Raw genomic sequence first — 19,955 nt, forward strand, 5'->3', positions numbered from 1 at the left:
CACAGTTGGAAGTCAATGAAAGGAAGCACCTAAACTTCTGCACAGGTTTTAGATCACATTACCTAGATAGTGCCAAAGATGCTTTTTCAGGAGGCAACTGGACTTTCTTGTTTTTTCTTGGAAGACGTTTTGCTTCTCACCCAAGAAGCTTCTTCAGCTCTGACTGGTGGGGAATGGAAGGAGCTTCTTGGATGAGAAGCAAAATGCCTTAAAAAAAAAAAAAAGTCCAGTTGCCTCCTGAAAAAGCATCTTTGGGACAACCAGGACTTGGACGACTGAGAATCTCCATGGACTATTAACTAGATGGGGGTTTTGCTTCCCGGTTTTTGTTTTTAAACTGTTCAGGCATGGTTTGCAGTAACCTTAGTTCCACTGTGTCTCTTTCATTATTAGGCAGCATTTTATCCCAGCTCAGTAGTGCATCTGGATGTTAGCCAGAAAACAAAAAAAACAGCAAACACAGAATCATTTGTGCCATTTTGTCTTTGCTTACCACAAACTGACATAAATGTTTTATCCATGCCTAGAGAGGCTGAGCGGGGAAACGATGCAAGGGATGGGGTGGGCTGGAAAATGCTGCCATGAAACTAGGAAAACACTCAAGATGCAGAACCGAAAAGAAAAGGGGAAGAAGAAAAAACTTCTCAATCCCCCTTCCCCTCTCTTGATTTTTGCAAAAGAAAAAAGGAATCTGAACAGCAAACTCAGGCTGAGCTGGCTGGCAGCTGTCTCGCCAGAACTTCATTTCAGAAGTTGGACTGCAGGTGAAGGAGAGATAAGTCCCGATTGAAATGCAAGAGAGGGAAGCTGCTCCCAGTAAATTGGACCTGCTAGATCTGGAAAAGTACGAGTGGCCTTCGCACTTCAGGGTTAATAATCCCCTGCTTTTTCTAATTACAACTTGCTCACAGCGGGGGAGATAACTAGGCTGCAGAAGAATATGCTTAATGAGGTGGGCATGGAAAATTCATTAAAGGCTTCTAATTGAATTTACAGTCGTATGGTTAGCGGAGGATAAGTTCTCCACCAGGAAATGCAGGAGAATCTGTCCTGCTAAATGCCCCCATCCGTCCCTTGCAAGGGAATAACTATCAATATCTCCCCCCTTGATGAGGTTTGAAGAATGAGCTGTTGGTTGGTTTGAAAAGCAAACTGGGCCATTTAGAAGAGGATAGAGTGACTTGGATGTGTTGTAATAAACAAGGGGCCCTTTGGGTTTCTTTTAAGTGCACCTTTATGTGATTATGCAGTCACAAATCCCATCGTTTTTGTTCCATATAGCATTCGCCTTGCGAACTCTCATGTTTTCTCTTTCCGCTACGTATTCAAAATGCATGTGAATATATATATATACATACATACATACACACACACACACACACACACACACACACACACACACACTGTATATACACCCCTGGACAAAATCATGGGACCAATGGACTGTGGAAACTTGTGAAAATTTTAAGACTTGTGGACTTCAGGTTCCAGAATTCCCCACTTCGAGCAACTCATTCTCTCTCTCTCTCTCTCTCTCTCTCTCTCTCTCTCTCTCTCTCTCTCTCTCTCTCTCTCTCTCTCTCTCTCTCTCTCTCTCTCTCTCATCCAGTTTACTCCAGAAGTCTTTTGTAAGAGGAAAAAGTCACTAGATTCCTCATGCTGCCTGGGGAATTCTGGAACCTGAAGTCCACAAGTCTTAAAATTTCCAAGGCTGAACAACTCTACTCTAATGTATAATGTCTATCTAGGTAGGTGGGGGGAGAAAAGGATAATGAAATGATATATCCGAGAATTGTTTCAATTCATCTCATTTTTCTCTTCTCTTAAACCATCAGAATCTTTATTTCCTAAACAAGAAGCCTACAAGGACCCCACAAGCTAGATGCAAAATGGATAGATGCTTAATTTGCTTTAATGCTTTGTTGCTGGAAATAAAAAAAAATTGTTCTGCTTCTTCTCCTTTCTCCAGGAAGTACCGTAATGCGGGTGACGGCATTTGATGCGGATGATCCCTCTACAGATAACGCTGTGCTAAGATACAACATCCTGAAGCAGACTCCGGACAAACCATCTCCAAACATGTTCTACATTGACCCAGAGAAGGGAGACATTGTCACAGTGGTGTCGCCAGCTCTGTTGGACCGCGAAGTAAGTCACGAGTGATTTCCATGACTTGTTGTCCAAAACAGACTCAAATAAGGCGTATTGGTTACTCCCTATTTTTCACCTTCGCCCCTTACCTGAAACTCAGTAGGCCATTTGTTTTAGTTTAAAAAAATATATTTTTCTTTTCCAATTCATTCTTAAAATTACTATTTAACATTTGTCAATTCATATCATTTTTCCGCCTGTATATTTACATTTCATACTTTCTTAGTTTCCCTCCCCCTGATTTAAATAATGTGTCATCTGAGTTGTTTGTTTTATGCTTTGTTCCTTTCTCTTTCTATTTGTATCTTTTTTTCAAGCCAATCATAAAATCGTTCCCATGTCCTGCAGTACACGGATTCCTCTTTGTCCTTTATTCTCAACGTCAACCTGTTCGTTTCTGCACAATCTAATATCTTCTTTATTACCTCCAGTAGGCCATTTGTTGGTGTGATCTTTGGATGGCTTGTTTGGAAAAATATGATCTAGAACACATAGATGGGGAAAAACCCCGAAAGAGAAGTGTTTAGATAGATGAATAATATCAGGATTTGGTTTCCCAGTGATTTGTAGCAGATCAGCAGTGTTTCTATTTCTAGACTAGAGGTGTTTCTTTCAATTTTCCCATGCCTAGAAAGAGTGTGAAATAATGTTAGAATGTGCATGTCTTATTTTAAAGGCAACTGGATTTTCTGGTTTTTTTCTTTAAGACTTTTTTTTTTGCATCTCATCCAAGAAGTGTCTTCAGTTCTAACTAATTGCTGGGTGATCCAGCCTTTAAAATAGAAGCACAGCCATGATCTGGGTACAGAGACCCTTCATAGACATTAGAGCACATAGTTTACATGCAGGATGGGAGGGCGGGAGGAGGGGAAGAGGAAGAGAAAATGAGGAGGAGAGGAGGAGGAGGAGAGGAGGAGGAGAGAAGAGGAGGAGGAGGAGGAGGAGGAGGAGGAGGAGGAGGAGGAGGAGGAGGAGGAGGAGGAGGAGGAGGAGGAGAGGGAGGAGGAGAGGAGGAGGAGGTGAGGAGGAGGAGAGCAGGAGGAGGAGAGGGAGGAGAAGAGGAGGAGGAGCTGGAGAAGAGGAGGAGGAGGATAAGAGAAGAGGAGGAGGAGGAGAAGATGAGGAGGAGGAGAGGGAGGAGGAGAGAAGTGCTGGAGAAGAGGAGGAAAAATAGCCATAGTACTGTAACTCAGAAGTGTCTGCTTCATGGCCCATCATTGTCAAGAAGATACTCAGAAAAAATAAGGAGAAATTTGATATGAGAACTGGGTTGGAGAGAGAAGAAATGAATTTTATTAGGCTTTGTCATAGAAGAAAAGAAGAAGGTTTAGAGCTTGTGAGGTAAGAAGGGATAAGGAGCTAAACTCTTCTTTGGTTCAGACTAAAATTCTGAGCCATCAAAGAATAGGGACATTGTAAATCTCCTTCTGAACTTGCAAAGCAGAACTGAAGACTACTGCCATGTAGCTGGCTAATTCAACAGAAAGGGAGGGAGGGAGGGAGAGAGAGAAGGAATAATCCCCCTTTAAATATATCTCCATGCTGACATCCCCAATTTGCATAGACAGAAGTGAGCCAACCTCTTTGAAACCTTTCATTAGGTGATTATCTTTCCATTTTCATTTACAAGTGTAACAGCCACATTGGGGTGCAAAGAAGTGTGGGGAGTATAAGTAATGTATGTTTTTTTTCCTTTAAAATACTGGAGAATGTACAATGGGGGGAAGGAATTGGCTACATCATAAATAAGGGTTGAATTTTTTAAAGTAGTCATTTTATTGCAAAAGGTTTTTTTAAAAAGTAATGCAAACTTAAAAGCACAAATAATAGGTCGCCCTGGTGGTTAATATGTCTGGGGCATGTAAAATATGTGGGGATAGGGTTAGGGTTAGGGTTGCATTGTAGGAAAGATGGGAAACTTGTCTGAATGTCTTGGCTCAAATTCTTTTATTGAAATCTGGCCAAGGTTTTTTTCTAGGCAAAGGGTGAATATTGCTGGAAAGTAAGGCCACAGTATGTCAACCTGTGATTGATTTGTCCCCTTAAAGAAGAGACAAACTCACCCAATAAGGTAAGGTGGGGGGGGATAGAGGAGGTCCCCCCAGAATCAAAGCTGACAAAGTCTGAGACAAACTCCTAAAGAGACATGACTGACTTCTAACTCTGTCTTGAATTCAGCTTCTTTATTTAACAAAAGAAGAAGCACTTTAGAAAGTATCTTCTTAGCGATGAGGTCCTTGGTGCTCCCTGAGCTTGGTTGTTTTCTTGTAGACACTGCATGACCCAAGAGTGAACTGATGATTATTTCTAGTTGGGCCATGCAATGCCTGCAAGAAAACATGCAAGCTCAGAGAGCACCAAGGACCCCACAGTTCTCCTCCTCCTCCCTGCATACCCCACTCCCTCCTAGCACTGATAATGTTACCTAGTTGGGTCATGCAATGCCTGCAAGAAAACGACCAAGCTCAGAGAGCACCAAGGATCCCACAGTTCTCCTTCTCCTCCCCCTCTTCCCCCCCCTCCTCCTCCTCTTCCTTCCCTCCTCCTCCACCTCTACTTCCACCTCCTCCTTGCATACTCCACTCCCTCCTAGCACTGATAATGTTGCCTAGTTGGGTCATGCAACATCTGCAAGAAAACAGCCGAGCTCAGAAAACAACAAGTACCCCACAGTTCTCTTCCTGCTCCTTCTCCTCCTCTCTGCACACTCCACTCCCTCCTAGCACTTAGGATATTACCTGGTTGGGTCATGCCACATCTTCAAGAAAACCACCAAGCTCAAAGAGCACCAAAGAGGCCACAGTTCAACCCTGAGCTGCAAATATTCTCTTCTATTATGATATTCTTAGCTTTGGGCACTTTGGTTAAAATATCCATATGAAATGAAAAATATAGATATGAGGCCTGAGCAACTGCCAAGTCATCCAGAGAGCTTTATGGCCAGATGGGAATAGGAACGCAACCTTAGTGAGATACTTCAGGGATTCCAGACTCACCACCAGCTCGGAACTGAGATAAGATGCTTTTTCCCCATGTTTAGCCAGCCACAGTCAGTGGACAAAGCCTTCCAGCTGTCCCATTTTATAACCCATCGTATGACTAATAAGGCAGTTATGTATTGTGCCTAATTATGCTTTTTAAATGTTAAGTTAGTGCAATTAAAACACGAGCGAAATATTGACAGACGTCGGTGACATAAATGCCATTGCCTTGAAAAGAGCTATCTGTAGATAAATTGTTGAATTATACCCTAAAGAATGGGGGGGGGGGGGTAGGAGGAATCTCCAGGATGTCAATCAAACCTTTCTTTAATTCTTACTTGGATTTCACTCGCTCTCCAAAATGTGTTGACTCAGCTGGAGAATCATTTATAAAACATGAACATCTATCAGCTTTTGCTGACAAGAGTAGGGGTTTTTTTTTGCCATTATGGGGAAAAGTACAAATAAATAGCATTGGAATTTGGATTAAAATGTGGCTGGGAAATTGGGGAGGAACCCCACAGCAATCTCATTTCTGCCAGAGTTTCTTTTGCTCCAACACAAAGTCCAGTTTTCTCAATTTAAAAAAAAATGATAAAAGCAATTAAGTGTACAAAAAAGGACCAAAAGTACTTGTTGATGTTTGGTTGAATTGATAGTGCCTTGATTAGGGTGTGGTTTACTTCTTGATCGTTGATCTAGTATCCATTTCGGTGTTAATAACTATTTAGTTGGGTGTCAATTGCTGGCAAGGATATGTTCTGGTCTTTTTGTTTCCTTTTTAGTCCCAAAAGTGATTTTTCAAGAGGCAACTGGACTTTCTGGTTTTTCTTTGAAGATGTTTCGCTTCTCATCCAAGAAGATTCTTCAGCTCTGAGCTGAAGAAGCTTCTGGATGAGAAGCAAAACAATGAGAAACTCCATAGACTCTTTATTGGTACCTAATAATGTGTGTGTGTGTGTGTGTTTGTGCGTGTGCACGTGAGAGAGAGAGAGAGGTGAGGGAGAGAAGGTTTAGGATGAGAAGCAAAATGTCTTCAAAGAAAAACCAGAAAGTCCAGTTGCCTCTTGAAAAAGCACCTTTGGGACAACCATGACCTGGAGGACTGAGAATCTCAGCTTTTTGATTGTCTCTTCAGAATGGTATGTAGATGTTGCTTACCTCCATATGATTGTCGATGGCTGATTTATCTGAGTCAGGCTTCCCATAATTGTCTTGGAATTGTGAGGTTTTTTGTTCACAATTTCCCAGTTGAAACTGGTTGAGTCTCTCCATGTGTTGCACACTTAGGGAGTTTTCATGCCTTCTGACTGCTAATTGGCATTCATGGATGCTGTCTTCTAATCTTCTCTGTCCGTCTGTCCTACATAGTAGCTGTTCACTTACTTATTTTCAAAACTATGGATCTATGATTAGTTAGCCACTATGTGATAAACCTCAGTTTTGTTAATAACCTCCTCTATCGGTGACTTCTTCACCAAGAATCCTTTAAAACCAAAACAGCTATTTGGCCTTATCCCTTTCATTTAATTTAAAACTTTTAAAATTCTTTTCGGAGTATTCTTTCGTTGTCAGACACGTTTATTGATTCACACTTCATTCAGAAAAAAGAAAAGTCTTGTAGGTCAAAATAATTTGTTGCATCACCAGCCGGTTAAAGATGAGGAGAAGCATCATGCAAGCACAAGAAGACATAAATAATATCAAGAACAACTGGTGTTCAGCTAAATACTTTTTTTAAAAAAAAAGAAGGAACCCCCCCCCCAACACCGGTTGTGTACCAATTTAATAAACGACTGTCATGTATGCTTAAAACCGCCATTCCAATATTTTAATTATGTCATCTTCAAATAACTTCTCTCGCAAAGAAAGCTGAAGTGACAGCTTGTGGCCAGAAGAAAATGAAACATGACGTAGCTCATTTTCTTTCCCTCTTAGAGCTAAAATTTAATTTTCTTCATCTTGACATGGAAGTGTTTTAATTAGAAATTACTTCTGTCTCTGCCCTTCCTCCCTGTTTAAACCTCAGATCTTTGTCCATTACACGGAGCCACGGTGGTGCAGTGGTTAGAGTGCAGTACTGCAGGTGACTTCTGCTGCCTGCCGGCTGCCTGCAATTCGGCAGCTCAAATCCCACCAGGCTCAAGGTTGACTCAGCCTTCCATCCTTCCGAGGTGGGTAAAATGAGGACCCAGATTGTTGGGGGTAATATCTTGACTCTGTAAACAGCTTAGAGAGGGATGTAAAGTGGTATATAAGTCTAAGTGCTATTGCTACTGTCGGGGAAGGCAGTATGCAATTCCTACCAGCGATAGTTGTCCAGATTGAAGAACCATTGTTGCATCTAGAGCTGGGGTTAGTTCACTCAACTTTTGAAGGTCATTTAGCAAAATTTGGAATGCTCTGATTATGTCATGGTCACCTGCAAACAAGAACTCTTTGAAAAGCTCATGTATGTGTCAAGAAGAGAGACACATACCTGCCAAAAGCTAGAATTTAAAGTATTCAAGAGTTGCAATCACAAATGCCTCAATCTTTCATGAATTGACCCATCTCCATTTCAACCATTTAATTGTTGGCCATCACGATATCTGATGGTGGCAAAGTCCACTATCTAATTATGTGTGTGACCTTCGTTGGCAAGAGTCATTCTTTGCTCTTAAAGGATGAAAAGTAATGTTCAGATGCTTTTCCAAGTCTTCTTATTTCCCATTCTTTAAGAGAACCTGTTCATTTTTCTAACAATATATTACACTTCCCCCTTTTTTCTCCCCTTTTTTCAGCCCCCCCTTTTTTTCAGTTTTTAAAGCACATTTATGCATTTTCTTCAAGAATATATATGTCGCAATTATCTTTGCGTTTGTTCCTTTTTTTCTCTTACTATTTTAAAAGCGATAAATAAATAAAGGTGACCTTTAAAGCAGAGGGATTCGTTTACCCCTTGCCTTTTCCTCATCTGAGCCAAAAAAGAAGAAGGAAAAAATAGGTAAAATTACTTCCCGTTTCTGAACTCTCTGTGTTCCCATGCATATTTAAATGTAGAATGAAATTTGCATTTTTTTTAATTGAAGGAGCAGCCATTATTTTTTTAACTTGAAGCAATGGTCGGTGGAAATCAGAAGGAGAAGGCACCCCCTCCACACGAGTGACATTGAATTGGCCACACCCACCCAGTCACATGACCACCTAGCCACGCCCACCCAAATAGTTATTAGGCAGATCATATTAGTGGTCTGCAGGATTTAAAATTATGAATTTAGAGGTCCCTGAGGTCCAAAATGTTGGTGACCTCTGTCCTATCCAACCATCTGCTCAAACAGGAGACCTTCTACCCTTCTGGACAATGGCTGTCCAGTCTCTTCTTGAAAGCCTCCAGTGATGGAGCTCCCACAACCCTTGGAGACAAGCCACTAGTTGTTCTCACTGAAATTTCTCCTTGATTGCAGCTCCTTGAAACAGCTTTCACCTGTTACTTCTTGTCCTGGCCTCAGGTGCTTTGGAGAACCGGTTGTGTTCTGGATCTGATAGCCCAGATCCAGAACACAAAATGAATTTTGTCTTAACTGAGTAAAGATTTAAATTCTGAACCTAAAGTAACACTGAAACAGATTAATTCAATTCATGGAAGAGTTCATCGTCACCCCTCTGTGTAGTCACATTTACGTTGCCGTGTTTTTCGGAGGTGGTACTCAAGAGTTTGAAGGATGGAAAAATATGTTCTTATTAAATCAATACACAATTGCAGAGTGGAGAAAAACTTCACTTGCAGGGACCATGTAATCTTTCTTACCAAGTTGCCTATCTAGGCACAAATGAGAAAATAAATGAAAATGGATTGATTAGCTGTGAGTACACGTAGGAGAGATTCGTATAAAATGAATAAGGATTCATATTCACCGTCTCCAAGGAGGTGATGTAATTTTCTTGCTCCGAACCAGACAGAAACTGAAAATGGATTTAGAAATTTACAGCTGAGCTATAAAGGATATGTTTGGGAAAGAATAATAAAATCCTAAATTTGCCAGGGATCTATTCTATTTTATTCTATTCTATTCCATTCCACTCCACCACTCCACTCCTATCCTATCCTATCCTATCCTATCCCATCCTACTCTACTTTCTATTCTCTACTCTCTATTCTCTACTTTCTATTCTATTCTATTCTATTCCATTCCATCCCAATTCCAATTCCAATTTTATTCTACGCTATTCTACACTTCTCTACTCTACTCTACTTTCTATTCTAACACCGCCCCGAGTCCTGCTTAGGAAAGGGTGCAGTCTAGAAATAAAAGATTATTATTATTATTATTATTATTATTATTATTATTATTATTATTATTGTTGTTGTTGTTGTTGTTGTTGTTGTTGTTGTTATTATTATTATTATTATTATTATTATTATTATTAATTATTATTATTATTATTATTATTATTCTCTACTTTGTACTCTATTCTATTCTATTCCATTCAAATCTCTTCTTCTCTATTCTACTCTACTCTACTCTACTCCATTCCATTCCACCCCACTCCACTCCACTCCACTCATCCATCCACCCCACCCCATTCATTTTACTCTTTGAAAAATTGGGGAGGGTCCTTTCTGAAATACTTCCCAGCCCCTGCTCCTTCCATGGCTCCTGTCTGCAACTCCCTTTCCCATCTCCTAGGTCATTCCCACCTACCATTACAGAAAAGCATAGAAAAAAATAGTTTGTCTATATTTGCTTTTATTAGCAAAGCGCTCCCTTTATTTTATTTATTTTCTCTTGCTGTGGCTAGATTAAAGCACTTTATCGAGAAAGCGAGGGGAAGAGACCGATCTGCTTTGCCTATAAATATGAATCGCGTAGAAGCTATTGACAGAAGCCAGCATCTGAGAGCTGTTTGGAAACGAACAATGTTATATATCTGGTGATGAGGAGGGAAATAAAACAGAGAATATAGCTATTCAGTGAAGGACAATGATGAAAATGTGTCAATAAGGCAGGGAGAGAAAGCAATAATAATGCACATTGTGTTGGGTCCCAGGCAGCCACAGGAATTTATGTAAAAATTAGGCAAAAGGGTGGAGAAAGATGTGTTTTTATTATCCTGCTTGTGTACAACAAAGGTTTGATGCTCTGGGGATGCTGGCACCAAATACAAGGACACCATCAAACATCATGATTACCATCAAACTGGGTTTGTGGATTTTCTTAATAGTATATTATTTCTAAATGTGAGATGGAAAGTTAGTTCCACTTAGTTCCTTCCTTCCTCCCTCCCTCCCTCCCTTTCTCCCTTCCGTCCTTCCTTCAGCATGGTGCTACAGTACAATGCAGTATGGCAGATTGATTCTGCTCACTGCCAAGAGTTTGATTCTGACCAATTCAAGATTGACTCATCCTTCCATCCTCCCGAGGTGGGGCAAATGAGGACCCAGATTGTTGAGGGCAAGAGACTGACTCTGTAAACGCTTAGAGAGGGCTGTAAAGCACTATGAAGCAGTATATACACCAGTAAGTCTAAGTGCTTTTCCTAGTCCTTCCTTCCTTCCTTCCTTCCTTCCTTCCTCCCTCCCTCCCTCCCTCCCTCCCTCCCTCCCTCCCTCCCTCCCTCCCTTCCTTCCTTCCTTCCTTCCATTGTGGCACAGTAGTTATAATGCAGTTTTGCAGGCTGATTCTGCCCACTGCCAGGAGTTCAATCCTGACCGGCTCAAGGTTGACGCAGCCTTCCATCCTTCCAAGGTTAGTAAAGTGAGGACCCAGATTTTTGGGGGCAAGTGTCTGACTCTATAAACCACTTAGAGAGGGCGGCAAAGCACTGTAAAGTGGTATGTAAATCTAAGTGCTATTGCTATTTCCTTCCTTCTTTCCTGCCTCCCTCCCTTCCTTCAGTGTGGTGGTACATTACAATGCAGTATGGCAGGTTGATTCTGCCCACTGTCAGGAGTTCGATCGTGACCAATTCAAGATTGACTCAGCCTTTCATCCTTCTGAGGTGGGTAAAATGAGGACCCAAATTGGGTTGAAGGCAAGAGGCTGACTTTGTGATCTGTTTAGGGAGGGCTGTAAAAACACTGTGAATTGGTATATAAGTCTAAGGGCTATTGCTATTGCTTCCTTCCTTCCCTCCTTCCCTCCCTCTTCCTCCTTCTCCTCCTTTACAAATTCATGACAACTCTGCCACCTCTATGTTGATTATGTCTCCACCATAAAATTTTCCCTCGAGGGGGAAAAAATTGTAATTATGTAGATTGGGTAGGTGGCACCAATGCTTTCGTTTCTGAGATACCTTGAAAAAGATAATAAAACTGATCTGCAGTCAAAAAGTACCAGATCAATATGAGCAAAATTAAGAGATGAACAATGTGTTCCTTTCAATAAAAGACTGCAATTCATCAAGTTTTATAGCTAAACAATCCCAGTCATTTCACTCACTCGGTCCAGATGTTTGGATAAAGACATTCTCATTTTAAAACTAATACAGTCATGAGAAACCTCTCCATAAAGCTTTTTTGTCTAGTTTCTTTCTTCTTTTTTTCTCCCCGTTTTCAAAAAAATGTTTCTTTTATCTTCTTTTGGGGGGGGGGAAGATAAGTGCAAAACAAATACATAGCCATGCCAAGAAAGAAAGAAGAAAAATAAGCAAATATAGCCTTAGAAAGATTACTTGGAGTTTTTTTCCCCTGTGCTGTGATTTGTGCAAAACTTTTTTCTGCTTTACTGTAGAAAATTGCTTTGCAAATCGCTCCAGGCATTAAGCACCAGAAACATGTTTCCAAATTTGTTCCTTCATCTAATACTTCCCCCGGCCTACATCTGTTTACTTTAAAGAGTCTCTAAGAAGAAGTTTAGCTGCAGACATTTTGTTTTCTTCCCATAATTCATAGGGTGGGAAGAAATGTCCTTTTGGGTTCAGTTCCAAGTGGGGAAAAAGACACTGGGAACATGGAGGCTCCTTGGAAAGATGGTTTAATGGTGGACTGGACCACATGGCCTGAGTTCCTGAGCAGAAAAGGGCAGAGATGCTGAGAGTCCCTGGTTTTATGCCCTCTCTGGGGCACCACCTGTTTTCTGTTACTCTGTAAGAAATATATACTGATTGGTTGCTGTCAGAGGTCAGAGCTAACATTGTGGGTTGTGTACTAAGTGTCAGGCCTGCAGCCATCTTTTCTTTTGGATCTTTGTCCTGCCACACTTTCTATTATTCTACTATGCATTTTCTATTGTGGAAAAATGGGAAGGGGGATTGTATGGAGCTGGATGCTATGTAGCCATAACAACATTCTTTCTAGAAAGCCAAGGTCATCCTTTGTCTTTGAACCTCTGCACCTGACCAGAACTGGATGGGTGGAACTGCCAGCATGGCAGTGGAAGATTGGACCATGTGATGGACTTGTGGGTGTGGGAGCAAGATCTTGAACTTTCAACTAGGTGGGGAAAACTGGGAAGCTTTCAGATTCAGGTTTTCCCAGATGTGGCTCTCTAAGTTTTGTTGAAACTTGGTGGGTGGTGCAATGATGTGCAATGAGATGGGGTAGATCTTGGTTATGTAGAATAGGCTGACTCAGGCCTTAATGGCCCATTGACAAAGGTGGGGGGAGCTAAAAAGAGTGAGTCTGTTTCCTGCCTAAAACATGTTTCTCTGGCTCAGGCCTTAATGGTCCATTGACAAAGGTAGGGGGATGAGTTTCTGCCTCCCTTTTAGGGGGAATTATTCTGCCCGTGGTGACTCAGTGGCTAAGACGCTGAGCTTGTCGATCAGAAAAGTCAGCAGTTTGGCGGTTTGAATCCCTAGCACCACATAACGAAGTGAGTTCCTGTTATTTGTCCCAGCCTCTGCCAACCTAGCAGTTCGAAAGCACGTTAAAAAATGCAAGTAGAAAAATAGGAACCACCTTTGGGGGGAAGATAAAAGCATTCTGTGTGCCTTTGGCATTGAGGCATGCCAGCCATATGATGACAGAGACGTCTTTGGACAGCGTTGGCTCTTCAGCTTTGAAACGGAGATGAGCACTGCCCCCTACAGTCGGGAATGACTAGCACATATATGTGAGGGGAAACTTTACCCTTAACGCCTTTGCTTAAGCGGTAACAATTTCACATCCATAATCTTTTCCCTTCGGCTTTGCTACAACCAGCGTCTGAAGACAGGCGAAGCCTATCTGTCATCTCTAAGACAATGTGTTTAGAAGATATCTCAGCATTTTTCAAGCAAGGAGTCTTCCGATTAATTTATAGAATGAAGGCGTCAGCCCGTTTTTAATAAATGCCTCTTAAATCACAACAAAATCCATTTACAATACATCAGCCCTTTGATCTGTGGCATGATGAGATATTGTGAACTGAAAAGTATTCTTTTGAAGTCTTTAAGCCAGGAAGACAAACAGTTGTCATGTATTCTCTAAAATCAGTTGGGCTTGCACTGCAGCTGAACCCTAACAAGCCCTTGAGTATTAGATGACGTGGTGATGGGAAGGATTTACAACGGAGGTAGGAAACATCTTGGTGGAAGGGGAGATCTTCCTCCCATTCCCTTTTCTATCTCACATTCTGTTACCGGCTTATATCCTCTGTTTCTTCTTCTTCTTTTTGCTCTAATGTAGTTCCTAATAGCAATAGCAATAGCACTTAGACTTATATACTGCTTTACAGTGCTTTTACAACCCTCCCTAAGCACTTAACAGAGCCAGCATATTTGCCCCCAACAACCTGGGTCCTCATTTTACCTACCTCGGAACGTGGTGAGATTTGAACTGCTGAACTGCAGCTAAGCAGTCAGCTGAAGTAGCCTGTGGTACTGCACTCTAACCACTACGCCACCTCAGTTGCTAACCTCCCACCCCCACAAAGATCCAGGCAGTAATTCTAGTTTAAGTCACATAGAATCCCTGTGGTTAATCATAAGGGTGAATGCAGCCGTCACAACTTTGAAACTGGGTTGTGTGTAGCTATTGGGGAGTCTATTGTAACTTCAAATAGTCGTTCAATGATTGGTCATACCTTGAGGATTATTTGGACATATGTGCTGTAAGAGATGACCAGACCGAGCCTGAGGGAGGGGTGAAACGTGTCATTAGTCTCCAGTCCCTTTGAACCTACAAGAGATCTACAGTAAGTCCAGCCTATCTTGGATTTCCTTGAGCCTTTTCTACCACCAATTCGCTTTGACCGCTAGCAGTTCAGATTGTGGTCGAGAGCTTTAGTGTACGATAAGCCTATATATTCATTTGAAGCAATGGTGGGATTCAAAATTTTCTACCGGTGGCTTGTTGGGCATGGCATGGCTTGGTGGGCGTGGCAGGGGAAGGATACTTAAAATCTCCATTCCCTCCCGATCAGCTGGGACTCGGGAGGCAGAGAATAGATGGGGCAGGGCCAGCCAGAGGTGGTATTTACCGGTTCTCCAAACTACTCAACATTGTCACTATCGGTTCTCCAGAACTGGTCAGAACCTGCTGAATGCTTCTGAAAAACCTTGCCAAGAAAATTGCAGGCATGTCCCAAAGGTGCTTTTTTCAAAAGGCAGCTGGACTTTGTTTTTCCTTGAAGACCTTTCACTCCTCATCCCAGAAGCTTCTTCAGTTCTGACTAAATGGTGGAGGATGGAAGGATTTGCACTCCTCACAGTCTTCTGGTCGTTGGCTCTCTTTCTGAGAGTCTCTGAGGCCCCTTGGAGGTTTCTCTGTGCCCTCAGGATCGCCTGAGTAGAGGACTGTGAGGAATAACAACCCTTCCATCCTCCACCAGTCAGAACTGAAAAAGCTTTTGGGACGAGAAGGGAAAGTTCTCCAAGGAAAAACAAAGTCCAGCTGCCTTTTGAAAAAACACCTTTGGGACAACCATGACTTGGAGGACTGAGAATCTCTAAAACTGCAAGGACTTACCAAAGCCATCGCCAGGAGTCCACATTAACTTGAAGGTACAACAACAAGAGAACATTGTTGTTAAAGACATCATAACTTACATGGAAATCATCTCAATTCTCTTCTGGACTGAATTCTGCAACCGTCATAAATATGAGCCAGTTGCCAAGCATCTGAATTTTGAGGGAATGCTACAATGGTTGTAAGTGTGAAAAATGGTCATAAAACAGTTCTTTCAGTGCCGTTGTAACTCCGAACTGTCACTAGATGAGCTGTTGTAAATCAAGGACTGTCTGCACTTTCTCTAGAGCCTTCTTGCAGGCAAAGGGCATTTCTTGCAGATCTTCCAATGCGCCAAAATCCTAATGCGAAATTCTCGTATAAAAGCCTCTTTCCTTTCTTGTGCTCAACAAGACATTTGACTCGGCATATTGCTTATGTTGATGGCAGGGAAAAAAAGACTAATGCTAGTTATAGCGGTGAAACGCTCCAATTCCTTTGCTTTTTTTTAAGGAGGGAGGGAAGCTTCCCACCTATAGAGATGTAGCTAGAGATAGCTACATCCAAAGGCAAATCACCCACTGTGCCCATACATATTCAGAGGACTATAAAGGGATTTGTGACAGTAGTATGCAGCAGCATGTCTTCCAAATGGAATAAAAAAAAGCAAAAAGCATAAGAGAGAGGGGGAGGGGGGAGGGGGGAGGGAGAGGGAGAATGGGAGGGATGCAGAGTGAGGGAGAGGGAGGGGGAGAGAGGGGAAGAGAGAGAGAGAGGAAGGAAGGGAGACAAAAAGAGGAAGACAGAGGGGGAGAGGGAGGGAGAGAATGGAAGGGTAAGAGAGAGGAAGAGAGAGGGGGAGGGAGGAAGGAAGGGAGAGAGAGGGGGGGGAGAGAGGGAGGAAGAGATGGGGAGGGGAGAAAGAGCAAGAGGAAGAGAGAGAGGAAGAGAGAGAGGGAAGGAAGGAGAGAGAGACAGAGGGAGAAGGAGGGGAGAAAGGGGGAGGAAGAGAGAGAGGAAGAGAGAGGGAGGGAGAGAGGGGGGGAAGACAGAGGGGGAGAGGGAGAGAGAGACGAAGGGTAAGAGCGAGAGGAAGAGAGAGAGGAAGGGAGAGAGGGGGGAGAGAAGGAGAGGGAGAGGAAGGGAGAGAGAGAGAGGGGAAGGTTGAGAGAGAGAAGAAGAGAGGGGGGAAGGAGGGAGAGAAGGGGGGAAAGAGAGAGGGAGCACTAAATAAATCTTCCATATTTTTAGTATCAATGCATTGCAAATAGATCCCTTTTCAGGATTCTTTTATACCAATGATTTTGTTGCGCTTGTATGCCTCAGGTAAAGAGGCAGGGGGGAATTCCCTGTCCAGGTGTACCTTCTGTGGGAGAGCAGTGTTTGGTCTGCAGTTTGGAAAGGTAGTCAAGACCCTTCCACTTACTTTGCGAAACCTTAACAGCTTGCAGGGGTCAAGTTAGGGAAGGGGAGAACTCCCACGTCTCCCACTAGAGGAAGCCATGTGATAAACAAGGAGCAGATGGTGGAGGGTTTCAGGACCATGGACGGTCCAAGGTCTGGTGGCCAAGGATGGGAACAGGATTGCCAAGTGCAGGAAATCAGGAGTCAATGCGGTTCAATGAATACACTGAAGTAGTACAATGAATACAATGTGGTTTATTGCATACTAACAGTCCCTACAAGAATCTGAACTACTAACGGTCAAAGCAAATTGGTGGTAGAATGGAATTCAAGGTGGGCTGACTCAGATCTCTTGTGGGCACAAAGGGACTCAAGACTGCTGGTGTGTTGCCCCCTCCCTTGGGCTCAGCGTGATCATCTCCTACAAGGATGATGATCTGAAGCACTGGATTGGATTGACTTTGATAGATTTTTTGTGTTTCTGTATAGAGAATAAATTTATATGCATAGCTTTCTACCCAAAGTATTTATGTACCTTATTGTGCTATGGACCTGAGAGAAGATGAGTTTTGTAGCCATATCTGGCAAGAATACTTGACAATCATAATCATCATTTAATGACTTACCCCATAATCCCTTGCAGGGTAGAGTCTGGGCAACTGACTGGAGCTAGCAGAGCATTTAATGGCCTGATGCCCTTCTTGTCGCCAGAGCAGAGTTTTATTCAGCAGATAAATTCTCATTGTGCCCAGAGAGAGAAATATCTGTCTCTACCTAGGATCGAATTCACAGCCTCCTGATTGTGACGCGAGAGCTCCCCCTCTAGGCCACCCCACCACTCTGGCAAGAATCCTTGACAATGATGAGGACAATTACATTTCGACCACTGAGGACTTGAAATTCAGAACATTGGAGAATGATTCTATGGCAAAGCAGAAATCACATTTTTACTTTGTTTTTTAATGGTTTCCACCTAAATGGTAGTCCCTTCTTGCAACTGAAAAATAGTAACTTAATGAGGACTTGTAACTTGGCTCTATACCTACCTAGTAGGGAATTCAGCATGGTCAATAGAATCAAGATATTGACCAAGCCACTGTGTTCAAAGCTCTCGGAAAACACATAAAAACAGCTTCAATCCCACCCCTGTGGCCACCTTTGTGGACTTTTTTAAAGCACAAAGAGTTAGTTCTCAGTCTTCCTTGGAAATCTGTTGCTGTAGAAAAATGCGATCTCCGGATACACTCCTGGACTCTCTCTGCTCTCCATTAAAATACTTGTAGTGGGGGTTTTCATTGAATTGAAATGCCATGAATTAGAAGGCTGCAAAATATGTCTTAAAATTCTGGGCAATGGAAGGAAGAGAAGGAAAACCTTATCTCTCTCTTCAGTCTCTTTCTTGCAATGCTTCTTTTTGAAAATCTTTCCTTTGATTTCAGTGTGGAATAACCCGTCCCTCCTGTTTGCCTCTTTAGACTCCTGAAATCCCCCTGGTTCATAGCAATAAATCCTATTCTTTTATTTTCGCCGGAGTCCTCTTAAGTCTCCGGAGAATAATGTATCTTTCCCGTGTCAATCAGCCTGATGAAAAACCTTCCCCCTTTTCAGAGCAGTCCCATTATTTTGGAACCAATGGCCAGGTGTTTGCATTCCTCTCATGTTCTCGTTGTCTGCAGCCGCCGCGCAGACAAATAGACTAGTGTCCGATGCCATTATGGAATACGCACTTACGGCCTCTGTGATCTTGGTGGGCTTATGAATAAATCATGCTGAGGATGGCGAGATGCATCAGGGCTTTGGGGAGGTGAAGAGAAGTGTTGTGGCCCACCAGCGGCCAGCAGAGATGCCGGCAAACTCAGACAGTGAGGAGGTTGGGGAAGAACATGGGCCAGTCCTGGAGTCTGGGGAAGGCTCTGATGAGGGCTCTGCGTTAGAGGCAGAGATGGGGTCAGGGCTGCATGACAGTTATCAGCTGCCTTCAGAGTTGGAGGGAAAAAAGAGGAGCGAAAGGGGAGGGGAGTTTGCAAGAGACAATGAGTTCAGTTCATTAGGGTGAAGATCTGTTCCTGACTTCTTGCCAAGTAATTGCTGCTACAGCATGGCGTTTGGAAGATATCGGCCTGGCTGCTCTCCAAGCCTGATAAAGGTGTGTAGTTGTCAGGAACAGACAACTTCACCCTAATGAACTGAACTCATTGTCTCCTGCAAAGTCCCCTCCCTTTTGTGAATGCCCCAACACTGGAAGTCTTTAAGAAGATGTTGGATAGCCATCTGTCTGAAATGGTGTAGGGTTTCCTGCCTAGGCAGGGGTTTGGACTAGGAGACCTCCAAGGTCCCTTCCAACTCTACTATTGTATTGTATTATTGTATTGTATTGTGAAATCTCTTGAAAGTCTGTTTGCCTCATTCATTTATTTAAATTATCTTACCTTTTTATTTCTTACCTTGCTGTGATGAAGGAATCCGTTTTAATATGGATTCTTGATGGCAGAGGATGAAATTTTAATACCTTCCTAAAGAAACTAAATTTTTGCATGCAAATCTACAGGCTGCGAGAGAAATTGTCAGGAACTCATTGGCTGGTCTGTGTTTCTGGATATTTCTGCAACTGCAAATGTCAATTTTGCCAACTGCAGTATTGTCCATCAAGCGGCTGATTAATATTTTGGTCAGAACACCCAAACAGAAAGGCTTATCTCTCTGCCTTTTATTTGGCCAATTCTTTCTCATCAGAGATAATTTGGAAAAGTCTTCAGTTTATTTTGATCGCTCAGGCATGAGATCAAACAGAACCAGAACAAGAGGGTTGCGCAGGCTGGCTGGAATTAAATAAATATGGCCAACATCTGAGACAAAAATCTATCTGTATTTCAGAATCTGTCAGAGTGAAAAATGAGGCTGCGGGTTTGGCCTTTAAAAAAAATAATTTATTTTAAAGAACTACCTACACATACATTTCTTGAAAAGGAGGGTTGACTTAACTTCAAGGACAAAGGTGTAAGGCCAGCTCTGATTGTTCTTCCCTAGATCTTGAATGACACTTCTTCTGATGCTTTTATATCTCCCAAGAATGATAAAGGGGTGCTTGTCATTCTCTTAAACACAATAAATCCCCAAGAGTTTTTGATGAGTATTAATGAACCCGCTATGAAGTATACAAGCCAGGTTCTTAAGATATCGTATTCTCTAAGTGCCTTCTTTGCCATTCCTGCTGAATAAATAAATAAATACATAGAGACTCGGGATATTCAAAGTTGATGGGAAAAGAAGCTTTTCTTTCAACCGGAAACTAACTTTGGTGACCACTTAACGAAATGGTAGGTTTCTTATTTCCAGAATTGACAAAACCAGTCTTGGGAATTCTGGGAGTTGAAGTCCACACATCATCAAGTTGCCAAGGTTGAGAAACATTGTTCTTGGCCAAGGCAAGGGTGAAATCTACTTACTGTATTTTTCGGAGTATAAGACCCACCTTTTTCCCTCAAAAAAGAGGCTGAAAATCTGGGTGTGTCTTATACACTGAATACAGCATTTTTTGCTCCCAAAACCTCGCCCCCTTCACCAAAATG

General features: G+C 42.4%; 1 protein-coding gene across 2 annotated transcripts in view; it reads left to right on the forward strand.

Annotated features, from left to right (window-relative positions):
- Positions 1–19,955, forward strand: part of CDH13 (cadherin 13) — a 405,453-nt gene that overhangs the window by 299,642 nt on the left and 85,856 nt on the right. For both annotated transcript variants that reach the window (XM_081963468.1, XM_081963469.1), the window contains one exon: positions 1,970–2,148. In XM_081963468.1, the coding sequence (XP_081819594.1) occupies positions 1,970–2,148 (179 nt within the window). The remainder of the gene's footprint in view (positions 1–1,969; positions 2,149–19,955) is intronic.

The sequence above is a fragment of the Natrix helvetica genome (assembly GCF_964273705.1).
Source record: "Natrix helvetica genome assembly, chromosome: 10".
NCBI lineage: Eukaryota > Metazoa > Chordata > Lepidosauria > Squamata > Natricidae > Natrix > Natrix helvetica.